The following is a 23,323-nucleotide window of genomic DNA, read 5'->3' on the forward strand; positions in this document are numbered from 1 at the left end:
ATTTTACTAGCTATTACTACGTGAAGAAAACCCTCAAGCTAGATTGAACTAGAGACTTCCCTTACGGTTGTAAAGATACAATTTTGCGTTCACCTTAGTTAAGCATTTAGTTTCAATGAAAAGGATCATGATATAACAATCTATGCAGACAACTTTGTAAAGTCTGTTGGTATAGATTGAACAACGTGCAAGTATTTGGTTCATAGACTCATCTGCTTACTGATTGCTTGCTTTATTACAATGAGGCAACATATTGCCATGACTTTGACTCGTATATGAAGAATGTTATAAGTAATTGGCTGCATTTCTCTTCACTTGAAAGTTGATAGCAATGCTCAAATCCAAATTCTCCTTACCTAATGTTTAATAATATCATGATGGAGTTTACTTTCAATTTTTAACATAGTCATCTAAATGTGTGACCTCTCAAATACTTGCGCCTTCACCAACCTAACCATAGGTCCTAAAGTTCTAGTCCACTCGGAGTATGGAATAGTTGACTATGAGGCCTCCACACCATAGGTCTTAAAGTTCTAGTCCACTCCAAGCATGGAATAGTTGACTATGAGGCCTCCACACATTTTCCCATGGATGACTATCATGTAAGTCTTTTACCAAGCCCTGTAGCCACCAAAGGATCTGCAGTCCACTATCATGCTCTAGGGCTTGAATAGATCCAGATCCACCAACTGACTCCTAAGAGCCTCAAGTAGGATGCAAAAAAATTATTCCACACCTCCATGACAACCTATCCGTATTTTCTCTGAGCATTGAGCTCTGCACTTTTCCCTTGCTTGGCTTCAATATTTGATAGCATCTTCATTTCCTCTTTAGAAGCTCAATGCAAGTATCTTCAAGACTCCATGTGTCATTTGGAACAAAATTGCATCAATTCCACATCATCATTTGTCTCATTTGACTTCCTGTTTTGTCGCTCAATCTTTTCAAGCTTTAAACCCTGGGATAAAATAATGTTTGATATTGACTTTACTTTCATGACCAAAACACGCTTACAAATGCAATTTTTGAAGGTCACCAACCTCGCTGCATGTATAGTTGCTCATCAAACTCAAAAACGCTTGTCGGTTTTGAGGTGTTCTGTGTGTTGGATCAGCCATAATGACCCTTCCAGAGCCACTATAAGCAAGAGAACTCCTTTAGAATGCAATAGCATTGTTTAGTCATAACAAACAAAACTCCAATTGAAACTGTGAGCTTAAAAGTTCGAGAAATATCCCACGCATACCTGTGATGCACCAAATTAGGCAGTAGCTCTGCAAGATATGGCACAGATTGCTTCTCATACAGTACATCACAAGCCATTACCTGCAAAGAAATCCATTATATAAGCTTTTTATGCACAGAATAAGCTGGCATAAGCATGCGTCCACACACGTGCACACCCGTACCCACACATATGCTTGGTCTTTGGCAAACCAATGGTTGATAGGAACCGATCTCTTACAGCCTCATAAACACAACTCTTGTACCACTGCACATCCACAATCCACAATTTGGGCACACCCCCCCACGCACATCAGTGCATGCACACGTGCAGGCGCACACACGGACAAACACACACTTCAAACGTGTATTCGCAGAAACCCCTTACTTTCCATCTGGCTTACTTGGGGATTCCTGTAAGTTTCACACATTTTTGAAACGTTTCGTGCTAAACACGTTTCACATGCATTTTTTCATTTCTCTAATTTGCTCATGACTATCCCCTTCCATTGCATGAGGAAACACTTCATGATCTTATCACGAGAAGTTTTACTACTCACAAGAAACGAAAAATTTATATGCTTTCATTTAGCATGCCTCTGAAATTCCACAACTAGTGTCTGCATAGATCACAACATGACAGCAACTGTTTTTAAACATAAAGATAATGTATTCAGAATTAAACATGCATGTGCCAACCTCTCATGTCACACGAGCATTTCAAATCTAAAGAATTAGATTACATGAGAGTCGAATCATTTAACAACCAGGTGTACCAGAAGCTTTTTTTTTTTTGGAATCAATCACATACCGTATCGAACTTGTGAGCATGCACTCTCTTCTCAGACCAATCAAAAACTTCTGCTCTGGCCATTAGAACCGCACCTTTTTGACTGCCTTGAAGTTGGAATATTTCTGGAGAAAGTGCCAAACCATAAGATAAATATTCCATGTATTCCGTTGTTTTATCAGAGCAGATGTGCTGCATTAAGAAGGGAAGATTTGTAGTTGCATGGGAAATGTTGGCATGCACTGTGAGAAGAGAGCAAAGTAGAGCCAGAGGCTCCTGATCATAGAACACCACCTGAAATTCAACAAATGATGACATTGAACAACAATACTAATCCAATTTGAACTTACAACTTACAAAATGAGAAAGCAAGCCATTTAAATCTTGACAATCCATACTACCCTATAACTGATTGATACCAGTTTTATAAACCATAGTTCAATGCTCACAATGCACATGCCTGCATGTGTGTGTGTGTGAGCACACGCATGCAGGTGAGCTTTTTCTTTTGTTTTTGTGGTGGTGGTGGTGGTGGTGGTGGTGGTGGTGGGCCGGGAGGAGGGGGGAGGGAGGGGGCGATAGTTGAACGGAATTGGGAACGGCAACGGGAGTGTAGTACGGAACAGGAACGGAAATGGAGTGGCAGGATGTTAAAATACATATACAATCATAAGAACATAAGAACGGAACTGGAACTGCATGGAATGGGAAAGGGCATTTCTGCATTCCATAGGGCTGGAACTGCCGTTTCCTGTGACTTTTGTTGAGGTGTTTGACCGCAGAAACCCATTTGACCTTTACTGCTAATGTTCTTCACAAACTTTGTCCCTCTGCGTCTGCCTTATACAAGGAAGCATTTAGGGCCCACACTTTTCCTCTACGAGACTTCAGCAGCCTTCAAAAAAGATGTAGCTCTTGGTATTCATCCTTGATTTCTTATGTGTTATGAAATCCATGTAGGCAAAGATAAAACATTTTCTCAATGTGTTCATAAATGATAATGTCCATCCCTTTCGAAAGATAACGCAACAAATATGCATAAGGGGGTTTTAGTCTTATCCATGACCAGTGTCTTGCCCTTGTATAACTGATTAATGAGCATGATCAATGATTTACATGATGCATGCAAGCTCATAAATCCCATTGTTCCAAAAAATGCTAATGCAAGTTTATACTTTGTTTTGGATTAACAAATTGACGAGTCAAATCAAGGGGCAAATCTAATTTTATGCTTTACAGAGGTTTAGCAACATCCAAATATGTAGATCTAATCATAAAATGTCCAAAACCTCATATCATTAGCCTTCAAAAAAGATGTAGCTCTTGGTATTCATCCTTGATTTCATTGAGTTATGAAATCCATGTAGGCAAAGATAAAACATTTTCTCAATGTGTTCATAAATGATAATGTCCATCCCTTTCAAAAGATAACGCAACAAATATGCATAAGGGGGTCTTAGTCTTATCCATGACTAGTGTCTTGCCCTTGTATAACTAATTAATGAGCATGATCAATGATTTACATGATGCATGCAAGCTCATAAATCCCATTGTTCCAAGCAATGCTAATGCAGATTTATACCTTGTTTTGGATTTAAACAATTTGACCACCCAAATCAAGGGGCAAATCTGATTTGATGCTTTACAAAGGTTTAGCAACATCCAAATACGTAGATCCAATCATAAAATGCCCAGAAAACCTCATATCATTAGCACTAATCAAGGAAAGCAAATTTCTATTACATGTGCAAAAAATACCCTGATTTATAGAACACTGTCGGTGTAACGGGAGGCGGAAGTGTGAATTGGAATCGTATAAATGTGAACAAGATTCTGAGCACTTAACAATTAAGCATTACAACCACAAAGCTGAAAATGACAGTACACCACATAAAGGGGCCGATGATAGGCTGACCCCCCCCCTTTAGGTTATATTACCAAAAGAGTCTGCAAAGTACAAGATTAAGGGTGCCTGGGGATTCACCACCAGCCTGCACCTGATTCTACCAAATACATCATGTATGAATACATCTCAAACAAGAGAATCTGTAGGTACATCCGCCCTACACACAGGTACATCCGCCCTGCACAAGCCTCTTCACAGGTACATCCGCCCTGCACAAGAGTATCACAATCCTCACAGGTACTCCGCCCTGCACAGGATGTAAATGGATCTTTAGGCCCTGTTTCCACGCGAGAAACTGATCCAGAAACCTGTGTTCTCCGCGAGCAAGTGTTCCCAATGCTTGCCCTAAACACCTGTTACACCAGGAATCCTTGAGACACATCCATGCTCACATATTCCATTGCTGTCCAGCCTGTTTTATGCAATAACCAGTCCAAAACAGCAACTTTCCATCGCGAGAAATCCACCTGTTAAGGGTCCTACAGCCCTGTGGAGGTCCCTAGAGCTGTCCTGTATTGTCCAAGTTGACTTTGGACACCTGTAACCAGCCCAAAACTCGCAATAACCAGAAAATACAGGTCTGAAATTTACCAACCAGCCCTTTAGAAGAGTGTGGGGATCATTATCCAAGCTTGTGTGAGTCCGGGAAGCAAGCAACCAGCCCTGTAGCAACTCCCAAAGCTTCAATCAGCTCTCCAATGTGTTGAATATGAATAAAACAGCCCAAATGGCCTCTTGAAGGAGGCGCCTTTCTCCAGTGCCACCTAAGGGGCTTGGTGGGTGCACAAACAGGCTGACAAGTGTCCCCATAAGGTGTCCAGGTAGGTGTCCAGCCCATAGTGCTCCATTTGTCCTGTTTGTATAAGTTTAGGTCCAACCAAATGGGAAATGGCCATAAGTTGTCCGGGCTTCATTAATTTTGGTCCAACCAAATGCGAACGCATTATAAGTTGTCCGGCCACTTATTAATGAGTGTGGACCTGCAAACCAATAAACCTTAGTAGTAAATGAAATAAGCTGTAAATTGAGTGTGGACGCACTTACCACCTGCAAAACCCTTAAGCCCACAGTTTTAGGCCCAAGCAGGAGTGCACACACGTGTCCACAAGGTGCCCGGGCGTCCCCGGTCCCTCGGACTTCACAAGCCAAAATAACAAGCATTGTCCAGGCAGCAAGACAATGTCACACAAAGTAAAATAAAGTTATGACATGCATCATTTATGCATTGTGCACATGTAAACTTGGAGAACCACCTATCATCATTCTTGTACTTGAAAATATTCCGCCTGCCATCATAACACACCATGTGTGCATGGCCGGAATCCACACGGGCACCGCCCGAAAGTCCACAAATATCCTGCCATGTCCTTGGACTCATATGCATCCACTCATATGATCCATACACATGCCCAGGTATAATACATACATGCATCCGCATGTTTCTAGGCCTGACACGCATCCGCATGTCCCTAGAATATAGGGATTTGTGACATCCCCCCGGCTTCTAATCAGTTGACCGCAACTGAAAAGCCTCCAGATAGGCCTTCAAAAGATCTGGGTAATCCTCGAAGTAGGCCTCATCCATCCATTTCGCATCCAAAGCTGAATAATTCTTGAACTTCACAAGGTACCTACGAACAAGTTTGCCTCCCGCAAGCTTTCGTTCCTTGTGAAAAACAATCTGTTCAGGTTGAAGAATCTCTTCCAGCTCATCCACCTCGGGTGGGTCTTCCAAAACCGGCTCAAACGGTGTCGGTCCCACATAAGGCCTCAATAGGCTCACATGAAAAGCATTATGCATGTTCCAATGATCTGGGAGTACAAGCCGAAATGCAACATCATTGATCTTCTCCAAGATCTGAAAAGGTCCATAGTACCTATTGGAAAGTTTAGGATACTTTCCCTCTTTTCCTGGCCTCTTCCGAAGGCGTGCCTTTTCAAATTTCAGCAAGACCCAATCACCTTGTTTGAATTGTACATCCCTTCTATGCTTATCAGCTGCCTTTTTATTCTTGGTTTGAGACCTCTCTATGGCTGTCCGTACCTGTGCAAATGCAGTATCCAAGTCTCTGACATACTCATCTGCTGCAAAAATCTCATCCTTTGTACGAAGGATGGGTGGTAGTACCACCTTGCCATAGATAATCTCAAAGGGCGCCTTGCCCGTAGAAGTATGTACCGTATTGTTGTAGGCAAACTCCACAAGTGGCAAATACTTCTCCCAATCCGATTTGCGGTCGGATACATAAGATTTCAGCAAGTCGAGGACGGCTGAATTTGCTATTTCACTTTGCCCATCTGTCTGTGGATGGTAAGCTGATGAGAAGTTCAGCTTTGTACCCATATTGTCAAACAATGCGCGCCAAAATAAGCTTGTGGTTCTAGGATCTCTATCCCCCACAATAGATTTAGGCATGCCATGGTGTTTGAATATCTGTGCCAAAAACATCCTAGCCATATGATCTGGCTTTATTGTCTTGCGCACGGGAATGAAATGTGCCTGCTTGCTAAACCTGTCAATAATGGTCCAAATAGCATCATTTCCCTGTGGCGTCCTTGGCAAATCCATAATGAAATCCATAGCAATGCTTTCCCATGGTTCATTTGGTATAGGCAAAGGCTGAAGCAATCCAGGTGCTTTATGTCTGTCAAATTTGACCTTTTGACATACCATACATTCACGTACATATGCTTCAATATCCTTGCGAATATGTGGCCAAAAGAAATACCTCTCCAAAGCTTGTGCTGTGGCCAAAATGCCTCTATGACCTGCATATGGAGGAGCATGGCACTCATCCATAACCTTATGGCGAAGGTTCTTTACCACACACATACGATTTTGCATCATGAGATATCCATCTCTTATGACATAAGATGGGACAGCAATACCCTCTTGCAAATCAGCCCATACATGTGCAAAATCCTCATCCAGATGATAAGTATTACGCATATCCGATAAGTCCTCATGGTATGCAACTGTAATAGCATTAACCTGTGGTCGTCTAGATAAGGCATCCGCCACCACATTCTTTTTCCCTGGAGTGTGTAAAATCTGAAAATGAAACATTGAGAGGAAATTTGCCCATCTCATATGCTTCTCTGAGAGCTTACTTTGAGTCAAAAAGTATCTCAAACTTTGATGATCAGTTTTGACCATAAAATCAGCCCCTAAAAGATAGTGTTTCCAAATAGTAAGGGCATGAATTACAGCCAACAACTCCTTCTCATAAACCTGTAAGTGAAGCTCTGCATGTTGCAAGCGTCTGCTCTCATAGGCAATGGCATGTCCTTCTTGGTTCAAAACAGCCCCTATGCAGTCCCCACTTGCATCACATTCCACCACAAAAGGTTTGTGCAAATCCGGAATAATGAGTACCGGTCCCGAGATGATTGCACTCTTCAACTTTTGAAAGGCATCTCTCTCTTCTTGTGTCCATTTAAAGATTGCTTTCTTCTTCGTTAAGTCATGTAACGGAGCGGCAATAAAAGCAAAATGCTTGACGAACCTCCTGTAGTAAGCACATAAACCAAGGAAGCTCCTCACTTCATGGACTGATTTCAGCTCTGGCCATTCTTGCATGGTTTGTATCTTTGCGGGATCCATGCGCACACCATCCTTTGATACAATGTGACCAAGATAGTGAATTTCTGGGAGGAAGAATTCACTCTTTTTTGCATTTATGTAGAGCTGATTTTCCTTAAGCTCTTTAAACACAATAGCCAGGTGCTCACGATGTTGGGCTTCATTCTTTGAGAATACAATAATATCATCAAAGAATATACCTGTGAACTTTCTATGTTTTCTGAACACCCTGTCCATCATCCTGTTGAAGGTAGCGGGTGCATTTGTAAGGCCAAAAGGCACCACCAAAAACTCATAAAGACCAAAGGCTGTCCTGAATGCAGTCTTGTGTACATCTTGAGATGCCACTCTCACTTGATGATACCCACTCTTGAGGTCTATTCGGCTGAAACATGCCGAACCTTCAAGATTGTCCAAGATGTCATCAATGCGCGGAATCGGAAACCGATTCTTGATGGTTATCTTATTGAGGGCACAGTAATCAACACACATCCTGTAAGTACCATCCTTCTTTTGAACAAGAAGTACCGGCGAGCAATATGGCGAGGAACTAGGCCGAATCAAACCCTTTTCCAAAAGTTCATTCACCTGTGCCATAATCTCTTCTTGTTGACTAGCACTCACCCTGTATGGTGGCCTATTAGGTGGAGAGCTACCGGGAATTAGATCTATGCAATGATCTTCCGGCCTCTCAGGTGGCAACCTTGCTGGCAAAGCATTTGCAAAACAATCTTTGAACTCATTCAAAAAGTTAAGCTTGTCTTGATCTAATGCAGTAACATCAACAGTAGAATGTTCAATGGTATCACGTACAAAAACCAAGTAAGAACAAGCTGATTTCTTTATTGCCTTATTAATTTGTACATGGCTTACAAGAGGTATGGTACTTCCAGTAGTACCAGCATCTATAGAGTGCTCACGGCCTCTATGTACAAAGCTGATTTTCTTCTCTTTGTAAGCCTTAATAGGCTCTAAACGGTGATGCCAAGGCATCCCCAACAAAACATCACAACCTGTAAGAGGAGCCACTAAAAAGCTCTCATAGTCGAGGTAGTCCTGTATTTGTACACGGAGCTTACCAATGACCGGAGTTACATCAACCTGTTTGCCCTCAAAGGCGGCATCTGCATTCATTTGCATTCCCATGTCTTCCACATTGAGACCTATGGCGGCAGCCATCTGTACGGATATAAAGTTATCTGTGGAAGCATCATCAAAAAGAAACAAAGCGGGCTGATCCTTCAATTTGCCCCAAGCCTTGCATATGACTCTACTCTTGGGCTCATGCCCTGTATTACCCTGCACATCGGGTACAACATTCACAAGAGGCTTTTGCACATTAGGCTCAGCATTCTTAGGATTCTGTGGGCATTTAGGATATATATGATCTTTACTGCCACACTTAAAGCATTTTCCAGCCTTCCTGTACTCTTCCAATTGCTGTTTTGAGAGCCCAAAATTGTGGCGTTTACCCCCCGGCTTCTTTTCGGAGTCATCCTTTGCATCTCGGCCATCTTTGGGAGCATTCTTAGGTGGCTGTCCACCCTTTTTCTGGTCATAACCAGCCCTGAATTTGCTCTTGTTTTGACCTGCAAATGGCTTATTTGTGGGTGCTTTTATGTGCAAGTTCTCCGCAATCATGGCTGAGTGTATAAGCTCTTGTATGGTCTTATTTGGGTACACTCCCAAGCTTTGTTGGATGATGTGATGGAGCCCCGATTCAAACTTTCTCTTCTTCTCGTCCTCTCCAATCTTCATGAAGGGAGTAACCTTGAGAAGGACTTTCCAAAACTTTGCTATGTATGAAGCAACGGACTCTCCCTCATCTTGGGACAGCCAATCCCACTCCTTGCGTACATCCTTTGCAAAGTTTGGTGGTAAGAATTGATCATAAAACTGAATTTTGAAAGAAGACCAAGTTGGGGCAGCACTTCCATCAAGTATTTTTGCAAGCCACCAATCACTTGCCGTATCCTTGAGATGCATTCCCACATGCCTGAGCATAGACTTTTCCGAAAAGTCTTCATTGCAAAAAGCTATCTCAAACTGTCTAATGAAAGCAAGTGCTTTGGTAGAGTCCATCCGTCCCTGAAAGTTTTCAAACTTTACATCCTTGTCACCGGACTTGAACTCTCGAGGCTTCTTCCTTCTATATGCATCCCTATGTACATCCTGTTCATCTGCATGATGATGATGCCGCGATGAAGATTCACGATCCCTCTTCGTTCTCTCTTGAGTCACACTCTCCAAATGAGTGGAAAGCTCAACACGAGAACGGACATGTCTTCTTGGAGCAAAGCGGGAATGAGTAGAGGATCCCTCATCCTTACTCTTCTCTTGACCTGCATCAAGCCTAGCACCAGGGACTCTTGTCCTTTCAGCATTTGGCACTTGCTGTGCTCTTTCTGCTTGTTGTGCATCATGTGCATCACCATGGGCAGCCATGAGGGGTGGCTTCTTGAAAGCCAAACTACCATCTGCTTCAGTATATACATCACCCTTAACCATTAGGTATGCAAGTGCAAGCTCTCGGGGTTTCTCAACATCCATTTCCTTTGCAATTGCTTCAAAAGTGACTTCATGGACCGAAGCCTTTGCCTTCGCAGCCAACACCCTTTGTACATCCGGGTCATTTTTCAATGACCTAAGCTCTTCGGTTTCAGCCCTATAGCGTCGCACTTGACGCCTCAAAGATTCCAAATCAGAATGCATAGTGTCATGAGTACCTGCATCTCCATAGACATCATTGCCTGCAGCATCTCTTGCATCCTTTGTACCATGAAATTCACGGTCCTGTGTGTTCTCCACACTGTCAGAAATGTGGCTGTCCATGACACTCAAATCAGGTCACCACTTATGATTCCAAGCCTCAGACCGTTTTCCAATGAGGAGAAAAACTGAGCTCTGATACCAATGTAACGGGAGGCGGAAGTGTGAATTGGAATCGTATAAATGTGAACAAGATTCTGAGCACTTAACAATTAAGCATTACAACCACAAAGCTGAAAATGACAGTACACCACATAAAGGGGCCGATGATAGGCTGACCCCCCCCCCTTTAGGTTATATTACCAAAAGAGTCTGCAAAGTACAAGATTAAGGGTGCCTGGGGATTCACCACCAGCCTGCACCTGATTCTACCAAATACATCATGTATGAATACATCTCAAACAAGAGAATCTGTAGGTACATCCGCCCTACACACAAGTACATCCGCCCTGCACAAGCCTCTTCACAGGTACATCCGCCCTGCACAAGAGTATCACAATCCTCACAGGTACTCCGCCCTGCACAGGATGTAAATGGATCTTTAGGCCCTGTTTCCACGCGAGAAACTGATCCAGAAACCTGTGTTCTCCGCGAGCAAGTGTTCCCAATGCTTGCCCTAAACACCTGTTACACCAGGAATCCTTGAGACACATCCATGCTCACATATTCCATTGCTGTCCAGCCTGTTTTATGCAATAACCAGTCCAAAACAGCAACTTTCCATCGCGAGAAATCCACCTGTTAAGGGTCCTACAGCCCTGTGGAGGTCCCTAGAGCTGTCCTGTATTGTCCAAGTTGACTTTGGACACCTGTAACCAGCCCAAAACTCGCAATAACCAGAAAATACAGGTCTGAAATTTACCAACCAGCCCTTTAGAAGAGTGTGGGGATCATTATCCAAGCTTGTGTGAGTCCGGGAAGCAAGCAACCAGCCCTGTAGCAACTCCCAAAGCTTCAATCAGCTCTCCAATGTGTTGAATATGAATAAAACAGCCCAAATGGCCTCTTGAAGGAGGCGCCTTTCTCCAGTGCCACCTAAGGGGCTTGGTGGGTGCACAAACAGGCTGACAAGTGTCCCCATAAGGTGTCCAGGTAGGTGTCCAGCCCATAGTGCTCCATTTGTCCTGTTTGTATAAGTTTAGGTCCAACCAAATGGGAAATGGCCATAAGCTGTCCGGGCTTCATTAATTTTGGTCCAACCAAATGCGAACGCATTATAAGTTGTCCGGCCACTTATTAATGAGTGTGGACCTGCAAACCAATAAACCTTAGTAGTAAATGAAATAAGCTGTAAATTGAGTGTGGACGCACTTACCACCTGCAAAACCCTTAAGCGCACTTACCACCTGCAAAACCCTTAAGCCCACAGTTTTAGGCCCAAGCAGGTGTGCACACACGTGTCCACAAGGTGCCCGGGCGTCCCCGGTCCCTCGGACTTCACAAGCCAAAATAACAAGCATTGTCCAAGCAGCAAGACAATGTCACACAAAGTAAAATAAAGTTATGACATGCATCATTTATGCATTGTGCACATGTAAACTTGGAGAACCACCTATCATCATTCTTGTACTTGAAAATATTCCGCCTGCCATCATAACACACCATGTGTGCATGGCCGGAATCCACACGGGCACCGCCCGAAAGTCCACAAATATCCTGCCATGTCCTTGGACTCATATGATCCATACACATGCCCAGGTATAATACATACATGCATCCGCATGTTTCTAGGCCTGACACGCATCCGCATGTCCCTAGAATATAGGGATTTGTGACAGTCGGAGGAGCAAATCAAGGAGCTTTTTCAAGATGAAGCCTTGGCAACCAATAGCAAGTCCTTAATGGTATGATTGAACCCCGAATGGTCCAAAATTACCTCAATAATTAGTAGTAATCATTTGAGTAGCATAGGTAATTAGCAGTTTGTAGTGCAAAAGACAACATAATGACAACATAATGATGAGAAAGAGAATGTGAGTATTGTACACTTCCATTAGATATGAGCCTCTTATATAGGCAGGAGTGACAAGTGATTAGGGCATGACTAACCCTTAAGCAAAACCCTAAGAAACCCTTATAGAGAGCACCGATTCATAGTCGCCAGGTGTTTCATGAAATGTTTCATTCATTTCCCATAAGTTTCAAACACGTTTCATACAAAAAGGAGGGGTACAGGTCCCAAAATTTATATACAAATTTATAATATGTTAAAAATGTGTTGCCTTCCCTGCAAAACAATATTAAACATGCATCATTTACACATTAAAACATGTTTACAAGCTAAAACTAAAGAATCTAGGTGACCCAGTTACAGTGGACACCCAACTGAGTCACTAACCAATTCACATAAATAAAACTGGCAACATCAAAAATCAAGATCTGGATTTCATCATCAATAATGGCAACTACTCAATAATGACACTCAAAGTGATCACAAAAAGTTTGAATCTTGAGCTGATACAAAAAAAGTAAACTGAAGTCTGAAATACACAAAGTAAAGGATGTTGAAGCTTGATAGATGCAATCATGCATGACAAACAATAAACTAGAGAAGCTTAATAGCCCCAAAGACTAGAATCCTCAATCTGGAGTCTCGGCACTTAATCCTCAGCATCCTCGATGTTCTCACCAGGAGTGTCCTCAGTAGACTCAACGTCACTCTCAGAAGAGGACGATGCTACCTCAGTTGCCGCACTCTTCTCAACTGCTTCAGTGGTACTAGCACCTCCTGATAATGTTGCTGTAGATGCTCGTGTGCCATGAGCAAGTGCCATCAACTCCTCATACAACATGGCATATATGTCGCGCTCCTCATGAGGAATCTCTGGGACATCTTTTATCTTCTCAATGTCGATTTTATCGACATTGACCTGGCGAGGCTCTATCGGATTGCCCGACTGCTCAATTAGGCAGAGATTACAATGGCAATACACCAACCGCTCCAACTAAGCAGTAGACAACATGTTCCTCTTCTTTGTGTAGAAGAGGGCCCATGTGCTCCAATTCCTCTCAATAGGATCCAAACTGCAATCTTGTGAGAGGACTCGAATGGCGAGGCGTTTCTTCCCTTAAAATACAAAAACTTTGAAAGTACAATGTACTAAGTATAATCATCATTGATCAATGTATTATGTAAATAACAAACTTGTCTTTCAGAGTTGTACTCACCAAGTGAGGCCTACTGATCCCACCATGAGACTGGACAAAGGTGTCTCTCGCATGCATGCAGTCTGTCTACCAAATGCATGGTTGGCATTCTGATACACTAGCCGCTCATCCTCCAAGCGTCTCATGAGCTCCACGTCTCCTATCCATTTCTGAATGTAATTTTGCCATCCATCTTCCCAACTCTTCATTAATATACTGCGCCTCACTACGCCAGAGAGGGTGCAATATGTAGGCAACCGCGTGGATTGGTCTATGGAACCAACCCCACCGGTCGTTCCAAACCTGTTGAATGTCCTCTACGCTGAAAATTAGCCACGAATGATCAAAGCTATTAGCTCGCTCCTACAGGCTACGATACGAGTTACAACAAGAAGGCAACTAGTTGGAAGTTTAGTGCCTCTCATCTATTAAAAGAGTGCATCGGTTAAGAGCCTCTCCAATCCGGTCCATGAACTCGTACAAGAGTCCAAGAGTGCTGCCCTCCATGTCAGTGATGTGAAGAACACTATAGATTGATTGAAAAGCACTCAATAAAGCCTCTACCTCCTTCCACCAATCTTCTTGCATCACTCTGCGTGCAAAAGCAACTGCCTTCGGGTGCTCATGGTCCTCCCATCTCATCCACTCTCGACTGACCACTGTGTGCATGAGTCCCTGTCGGATTCTCAATACCCTCTCAACCACAATGAACATATATTCAGAAGCTCAAGGTGTAAGCCCAACGGAGCGTGCAGTGATGACAGATGCAACCACGTGTACGAGAGATAAAGATAGAGAGAGAAAAGGGCGAGAGAAAGATGGGAATAGGGGATTCACACGGTACACCATGCTGAGCGGGGAACAGGCCTTGCCCCCTTTTAAGGAATTTATTTCAAGAACAATCCACGGGCTTTTCCAACCAGGACCAATACAACAAATGAATACAATATCAAACAAAGGTGTCGATGTCAAGATCACGCCGATGTCGATGTCGAGGCACAAGATAACTGATGCCAAGCTCACCACGAGGATGACCCACAAGAAGCTTGCACTCGGCTAGTGCCAAAATCCAATGAGTCCAACTGATGTTCCCAAGTATCCACAAAAGCTCTTTGTTCTCAATCAAACCGGACAAGGTCGATCTTTGAAGTGTACACAACTAGGTAGTATCTCCACAAGGTAACTTCCCTCCTTGGGAGTCTTCGGAGGTTGGCGAGGTTCAAAAGGAACACACTTGTGGAGAAGGTTGCTACAGTCAGAGTTGGCACAAGGCGGCTGTGCTCTTATCAAAAGTGGAAGTATTGCTTACAAGAGAGCACTGCACAAGCGGTGCTCTCAAAGTTGAGGCGAGGGTTGCAGGCTGTGCACAGGGCAGAATGCAGACAGTGACGGCGTCTGAATCGCCAGCAGAGATAGCTGTAGAAGATAGGGGGGTCTGGCGCAGCCAGGTGGCTGTTTGCTGACTGGATAGCGGGCGAAGTACAGGGCTTGTACAAGTGCAGTTAGCACAGCCAGCCAAAAGGGTAAGGAGGCAGCGCTGCTGCAGATGGCGGTGGTGCTGCTGAGCAGAGGAGGTGCTACTGCAGGCGGCGGCACTGCTGAACAGAGGAGGTGCTGCTGCAGGTGGCGGCGGCACTGCTGAACAGGGGCGATGAAATTGCTGCAGTCCACGGAGCAACAGGGTACAGCCAGCGCACAGAAGGCGAAGCAAAGGTGGCAGTCGGCACTGCAAAGGTGGCGCAACCACACAGTAAGAGGTTCAGGCGGCGCACAGTCGGTGGAGCAGTGGCGGAAGTGGCACTGCAAGGGCGGTTGCTGCCGGCGAAGGTGGAGAAGATGGATGTGTGGAGGAAGAAGTCGATAACGGTTCTTTCACAAATCCTCCTTCAAGATTCTCCACAAGACTTCTATGGCTCATCAAAGGGACGCATGCTTCTTATATACTTGAAGGGGTACCTGCTTTTATCACTTAGCTTTTGCTTTATCCCCTAGCTTTTGTATTATTCCCATGCTTTTTCTTTGCCTCCTTACTTCTGCTTTAATAATACTCAAAGTTCTTGATTTATGCTTTTACAACTTCAGGGCCTTGCTTTTTGGCCCTGGAGCTGTTTTTTAAAAAAGCCGCTTATAGCTTTTTGACTCAGTTCGACGAGTGCTTTTTCCAATTCCAGCTTTAGGAACCCTGTTTCCATGTGTCCATCATCCTGTCCATGTGTCCGGACATGAGTTCTATCATGTGAAAAGAGCATGGAGGACCAAATAGTTATATTCCCTCCCTCTTACAACATAGTTGTCCTCAATTGTGGCATGCATATGATCGTGGTACTATCCCCATCTGGTGCTCTTGTGCATCTGGTCTTTCCTCGTATATCTGGTGCTCTTGTGCATCTGGTCTTTCCTCATATATGTGGTGCCTTCTGGTCCTCTAGCAACATCTTTATGCCTTTCTGTGACCGATGTTCTTGTTCTGGATGGTACATGTTCTTCATATCTTGTAGCAAGGGTTAGATAATAAATGCATACTCACCTTTTGCAAAAACTAGACACAAGCTAGTCAACAAAACCTAATTTCCAACAAGCTACACAGTAAACTTCCCAACATAAGAAACTTGCTTCTCTCAACACTCTCTTCTTCAAAGAAAACCAAGCTTTCACACAATCCAGCTTTTGCTCCTTCTCGCCTCTTCACACAATTGCTCTCTCCATACACCCCTCTACTATTCTACCCAACCTAGTCGGCTATTCTCCATGCTCAGATGACCATTCAACAACTCCCCTACCTCCTAAGGTTCCTAACCATACCCGATTCGTTTTTTCTTATCTTGGGGTTGGGGTGGACACCTCCATTGAGCATACCCCTTTGGGCCACAAAAAATCCTATCAACGTCATTGCTGCATTGGTGAGTCCAAAAGGCATCACCACAAATTCATAGTGGCTACGCTCATGAGAAAAGTAGAAAAATGTGTTATTTTTAAAGATGTCACTTTTTCTTTAGTGGAAATAGTTTTTATGTTATATTATTTTAAAGGGAAGAGAGAGGTAACAATATGTTCATCATACCAAGATGCATTATATACAATGTAGCTTTAAAAGACCTATTTACAAGCATCTAAATAAGATATGCAGTGAGAAGGTTCCAAAATCTATAGAGAATACTACTCTTCCCTCAAGGAAAGCAGATGATAATATCCAACAACCATGTGTTGTTCATCTGAAAAACCAACATCAGTGATCTTCATCTAGTTGAGAGGGTGTAATGGTAAGAGGATGTAAATCTCGCCTGAACTGTAGTGAATCGGGGTTTATTCGAGCAAGTCTTGCTCTGAAACAAATGTAAAGTCCTAGGCTAACATACCTTGCGATTAAGTATACGTAGTGCCTAACATGTCCCTTGACTAGGGCTCACAATGGGGTCACGATGTACAATAAAATAAATCCTAAAAAGGGTTCTAATGATATACAAATGTAGCACTAATGATGAGCCAATGTGTAAAATAGCACCTTAGTGCATGGGTGCATGTTACACAATGCCACCAAATTTTGCAATTTACATGAACATCTATATTGTTTAAAACAAAATTTACCTCCTTTGCTCCAGCTAGTAAAGCTGCCATCCCTGCTAATCCTGCATTGTCATAGAAATGTTGGTTACAGAACAATAACAAGTGCATTGCCTTAAAAAACTTCAAACACTGTTTTTGTTTGTAAACGTGCAAGGCAAAGGGAAGAGAAAAACGTGTCCTTTAGGTGCAAAAGATGTGAACAAAACTCAATTCAAGAAACATGAAACCGGCACAAAAACAATGGTTTTTTGACTAGTTCAGAGATGGTCAAACTTTAGGTCCAGCAAAAAGTATACAAGCATCATTCACAAAACTTGTCAAGGGGATCACATGCATCATTGCCTCCTATCAGATGCATGCAGACATACTAAACTGAAGCTAGATAGGTCATAGACAGGCCTAAAAGCTCTCTATCTCTTTCACTCTCTATCACTAGCGGCTTACACTCCCTTGAGGGGGGCAGGGGGATTGAAAATCAAGGTCTTACCTGTATATGAGCCCACTCCTAGAGTGAGGAAGTATGTTTGTGTGTGAACCACCTCTTAGAGGGGTTTAAATAATATCTAGATGTTATTGTGTGTTTGACATCAGCAATGACATCACTTGGGGCAACCTTTGGACTTATAAAGGTGCATGTACTTCATTGAAGAAATCAAGCAACTTTCACATCATTTTTGAGTTGTGCAATTCTCACTCTCTCTCTCTAGCTCTCTGTCTCTTTCACTCTCTATCACTATCAGCTTACACTCTCTTGAGGGGGGGATTGTTGAAAATCAAGGTCTTACCTGTATATGAACCCACTCCTAGAGTGAGGAAGTATATTTGTGTGTGAACCACCTCTTAGAGGGGTTTAAATAATATCTAGATGTTATTGTGTGTTTGACATCAGCAATGACATCACTTGGGGCAACCTTTGTACTTATAAAGGTGCATGTACTTCATTGAAGAAATCAAGCAACTATCACATCATTTTTGAGTTGTGTAATTCTCACTCTCTCTAGCTCTCTATCTCTTTCACTCTCTACCACTATCGGCTTACACTCCATAGCAAGGTTGTCGTCTTCAAGCCACCATAGCCATTCTCTTTTTGTACATGGCATCAGAGCAAACCTAAAAATCTCAGCACTTTTTGAACATACTATCAGATCAACTGGCATAAATCGTGTGAATTCTAGGTTGGCTCATGGAGGCCAATTGAGGCTTTTCAATGGATCCCTAGCAGCATTCCAGTTCGTTATCTTGGATGCCAGGTTGGTATCAATATTTCCCCAAAGTGGCAGTTAGCCCCCCTTGTTCTTGGCGTTCAGAAGAAGTTGCTATACTAGAGTTCAAACAGGCTTTCATTAGCTGGCCCGCTCATGGTGGCGAACCAAGTTCTTGTCATGTGCATGCACATGTACATGCTAATCCCACAACTAATCCCTAAAGGGGCTCCACAGATGAAGAATAGATTCAGAACTAGATTCAAGAGCTTCAGCAGCTAGTATTGGTAGGGAAGGCAATTGGGATGGACCAGGTGGTCATAGATTAGATTTATTTAGACTAGGTAATACTACCTTTTATGGGGCAGCCTATGGCTTGCCAAGATTGTACCCTTTTGTACATTATGAAAATACACTAAACTCAGCTATCTCTCTCTTTTCTCTCCATCTTTTGGTTGCGTTTTGCATTTATGTGTTCTTGGAAAGGTGTTTGGGGCTGAAAGAATACTCCCATAGCTTCCGCATGTGACATTGGTATCAAAGCATCGGGCTCAGCAAGGCTAAACACTGATGGTGTCCTAGATGAGGGTGCACAATCCAAGGAGAGTAACACGAGACATGGAAGAAGTTCCCAGGAGGTTGGTTGGTGGTGTTCCAAAAGACCCAAGGGGAATGGCAGCCCTGTGAGTTGGATGCCACTTGGAGCATACCAAGAAAGGCTTTCAAGAAAATGGTTCCAAGAGAGGATGATCCTCCAAGGGGTGGAGTGAAATTGCCAGACTCGATACTCAAGAAAAGAAGCCCAAAGAAAGTGTTCAAGGACAGGGCATGAAGGGCTAGGAGACAAAGTGGAACAAATGCACAAATCTTCATCAGAGTGGAGAACAAGGCACGGTTTTCAGTGAAAAGGTTGCCAGGAATGGAAAGATGATAAGTTGGGGAGTCCATGAGGAGACAAGGGGATGATGACAATCATCCAAGGTCAAGAGTTGGAATCTCGTCATCAAGACTAGCAGAAGGGATGTCATGTGCATGCACGTGTACATGCTAATTCCACAGCTAATCCCTGAAGGGGAAACAGATAAAGAATAGATTCAGAACCAGATTCAAGATCTTCAATAGCTCGTATTGGCGGATGGACCAAGTGGCTGTCGACCAGTAGATAAAGAGATTGTTCTTGTGTCGGCTGCAACAAAAAGGGGTGGACTTATTCTGGGTGGTGAGCCTTGGAAGGACATTCTCCTAGCCCAGATCTCCGCCTGCACCCTCATTTTGGGAGGTCCTTGGCCCTAGAGTACGAGATGGATTTTCAAGGAGATGCGTGCTCATGGATTTAGCCCTACACAGATTTGCAGCTGACTAGCCTCCTACAAGCTTGAGACGCCGGCCCTTCAATAGTCAACTCCAGTTTCATCATCAGAGTGGCAACGTCAACCCTTAATTTGGAGCCCCTTGGTCCGTTTATCCAGTGGTCATATGTTGGGGGGCCAACCACACGTATCGTGGGGAGCTTTGAGTATGGGCCCAGCTCGGCCACTTGGAGATTGGCTTCTTTTCAGACAACTTCCCCCAGAGGCCCAAGAAAGGAGCCTCACTAGGATAAGGGGAGGGACAAACTTAGCCTTGACATCGACTCTTCCACCCTCCCAAAGTGGCTTGCCCCGATCCCGGACCCTGTGAGGATTACTGTTATTACTTAGTATTTCATCCACTATCTGTGTATTTAAGACTGAAACTGAAAGTAGACTCGAGAGACTTGAACACAGATGTTTGATTGATTGATTGAAACTGTGATACAACAGGCTCCTTATATAGGAGTCCAAGAGACACGAATGAAAAGACACATCCCATGACCAATAGTCATGACTCTAGGCGAAGAGACACATCCTTTGGACGAATAGCTGCAACCATTGGGTGAAGAGTTGCAACCTTAGAGCGAAGGGGTGTGACCAGTTGTCGAAGGAGTGTGGCTCTTGATGAAGAGGCATGTCTCTAGAGCGAATAGTCGTGACCATCCGAGTGTAGGGGTCCTCTGTAATCATGTCACTTCAGTATCTGTAACCATGAGGAGACTGTGTATAATGAACTAAGTCACAATCGTGACATTCCCTCCCATTTAAAATAAAACCCATGTGATTAAATGAGAGTCTGTCGTCTGCCAAAGAATTCTTGGAGGAGTTGAGGATATTGTTGCATTTCTTCATCTGTCTGCCAAGTACAATCTGACTCATCCAAGTCCATCCACTTAACAAGAAATTCTGTAGTAATCTTCCGTCTTGTTTCTTTCTGACGAACGTCAAGAATCTTCTCAGGAACAAGAATAATGTGATCATCTTCAATCTCAGGAACATAAGAAGATAACTCCGGAATAGATGAATCTCCTTGTATGTATTCCTTGAGCCAAGAGATGTGAAATGTCGGATGAATTTTTCCCCAAGATGGTGGAAGATCCAACTTATAACTGACAACTGAAATCTTCTTTATAACTTTAAATGGACCACAGAAACGCGGTCGCAACTTCGGAAAGACTGACTTTACTGTCTTATATCGATGCGGTGCAACATAAAGCAAAACCAAGTCACCTTCTTGAAACTCAGTATGCCTTCTGTGCTTATTCGCATACTTTTGATAGCGGCAGTCTGTCTCGAACTTGTACAAGAATATCTTGCATTTCTTGAATCAACTGATCTGCTAATGCCACCTTGTGTTGAAGAACAAAGTTTGTAGGCACAAGCGGAGTGTGACCATATGCTGCTTGAAAAGGAGTCATTCCAGTGACTGAATGCGGAGAATTATTATAAGCAAACTCCACAAGAGGCAAATATTCTTCCCAAGAAGCTAATCTTGTCTGAATATAATGTCTAAGCATTTCTTCCAAAATTTGATTTACTCTTTCTGTCTGTCCGTCTGTCTGAGGATGATAAGCAGAACTGAACAATAGATTCGTACCAAGAGATTTGAATAAGGAAGTCCAAAAATGTCCAGTAAACTTCGGATCTCTGTCAGAAACAATAGATCTTGGCAATCCATGAATTCTGAAAATATGTTGTACGAACAACGCTGCAAGATCTGGAGCAGAAACTGTCTTCTTGCAAGGAATAAAATGTGCCATTTTGGAAAACCGATCAACCACTACTAAAATTTGAGCATTGCCTTCTGCGAACGCGGCAAAGTAGTGATGAAATCCATGCTTATGCTTTCCCATCTTTCTTGAGGAACTGGCAAAGGCTGAAGCAATCCTTGAGGAAGTTGTCGTGAAGCTTTCATAATTTGACAAGAGTGACAAGCTTTAACAAACTTTATAACATCCTGTTGCATCTGAGGCCAAAAGTATGTTGCTGATAACAGACGATATGTCTTGTTAATTCCAGGATGAGCTGCAAAGGGTACTTCATGATGCTCTTGAATAAGGAGTTTCCGCAAAGATGCATTGTGAGGAACACAAATGCGATCTAAGTAATAAAGTAAATCATCTGCAATTGTATATGCGGCAAACATATTCATTTCTGCAACACTAGGATGAAGAGATTTGAGAGCTCGAAAGACATCTCCAAAGTCTCTATCTGTCAAATACTCATGCTTAAAACATGCAGGAATCTCCATCAGCACATTTGAGATAGCAAAGTTCGTAGCTCGAGGCATGCGGCTCAAAGCATCTGCTACCACATTCTATAATCCAGGAACATAGAGTATCGCCATGTGAAAATTCGCCAAAAATTCAACCCATCGTCCTTGACGAGGATTCATCACTGGCTGAGTAAAGATGTAAGTCAAAGACTGATGATCTGTCTTAACCACTGAATCTGCACCAAGAAGATAATGCTTCCACGTTCTATAAGCATGAACAATTGCCAAAAATTTCTTGTCATAAACGGGATATCACATTTGAATAGCCGAAAATTTATGACTATCAAAAGCAATAACACGACCAGATGCTCTATCCGAAGCATCTGTCATGACGTCAAACGACTGAGTTGGATCCGCAATAGCCAAAACAGGCGTAGTTGTCAACGCATGCTTAAGATCATTAAAGGACTTTTCAGCTTCAAGTGACCAGTGCAATTTATCTAACTTTGTAAGGGCCGTCAAAGGAGCAGCAATATCTGAGAACTTGTGAACCTTGGTGTGGTAAAAATTTGCTAATCCCAAGAAAGATCGCACATCTGAAATTGTAAGTGGCAAAGGCCAATCAACAATGACCTTTATCTTCTTAGGATCAACTGCAATACCATGTCCAGAGATGATGTGTCCAAGATATTCCACATGATCTTTGAAAAACTGACTCTTCTTCTTGTTGATGTACAAGACATTCGTACGGAGTACTTCGAAGACAATCTGCAAATGCTGCTTGTGATCTGCTAAAGTCTTACTGAAGACCAAAATGTCATCCAGATAAACAATGACAAACTTATCCAAGTAAGGACCAAAGATGTCATTCATCAAAGTCATGAAAGTAGCTGGGGCATTGGTTAACCCAAAAGGAATGACCAAAAATTCATAATGTCCATACTTTGTTCTGAAAGCTGTCTTATACTCATCTCCAATTCGAATCCTGATTTGATGATAGCCTGATTTCAGATCAATCTTCGAAAATACCTTCGCACCAAGCAACTGATCAAAGAGCTCATCGATGCGAGGCAAGGGAAACTTATTCTTGATTGTCTGCTTATTAAGGGCACGATAATCAATGCAAAGTCGCATAGATCCATCCTTCTTCTTGACCAATAAAACTGGAGCACCAAAAGGACTTTTGCTTGGACGTATATGACCTTTATCCAACAACTCTGCCAATTGTCTCTGAATTTCTTGAGATTCTGAATAAGAAACTCGATAAGGAGCTCGAACTGGCGGTGGTTGTCCAGGAATTAGATCAATCGTATGATCTACAGAACGTCGAGGAGGCAATGTCGTTGGCAGCTCGTCAGGAAATAAATCCTTATAAGGTTGAAAGAAGGACTGCTGTAAATAAGAAATATCTCATGGCGAGGATTCTGATTGGTCAACTGTATTGTCTTCTGCTTCTCGCAACATAACTAAGGCAGAAGTGCTGTCGCGTTTACGCACTAAGCGTTTGACTTGCATAGCAGAAACCACAGTAATCGGCTTAGAATTAAACAGACCTCGTAATTCCATTTCTC

At 43.0% G+C, this 23,323-nt stretch overlaps 1 protein-coding gene across 3 annotated transcripts in view; it reads right to left on the bottom strand.

Moving 5' to 3' along the window:
• Positions 1-216: 216 nt before the first annotated feature.
• Positions 217-23,323, bottom strand: part of LOC147618671 (uncharacterized) — a 38,970-nt gene continuing 15,863 nt past the window's right edge. Inside the window, exons 5-9 of one of the 3 annotated variants that reach the window (XM_086773700.1) lie at positions 17,005-17,045; positions 2,110-2,139; positions 1,247-1,326; positions 1,041-1,137; positions 217-958 (exon numbers count right to left, since the gene is read on the bottom strand). In XM_086773700.1, the coding sequence (XP_086629826.1) occupies positions 869-958; positions 1,041-1,137; positions 1,247-1,326; positions 2,110-2,139; positions 17,005-17,045 (338 nt within the window). In that variant the 3' untranslated portion in view covers positions 217-868. Of the gene's footprint in view, positions 959-1,040; positions 1,138-1,246; positions 1,327-1,784; positions 1,845-2,035; positions 2,309-17,004; positions 17,046-23,323 lie in introns of those variants that run through there. The other 2 variants (XM_086773699.1, XR_015261935.1) reach the window with 2 other exon arrangements.

This window comes from Cibotium barometz, chromosome 34, assembly GCF_041138505.1.
Source record: "Cibotium barometz isolate CiBa-2024 chromosome 34, ASM4113850v1, whole genome shotgun sequence".
Lineage (NCBI taxonomy): Eukaryota > Viridiplantae > Streptophyta > Polypodiopsida > Cyatheales > Cibotiaceae > Cibotium > Cibotium barometz.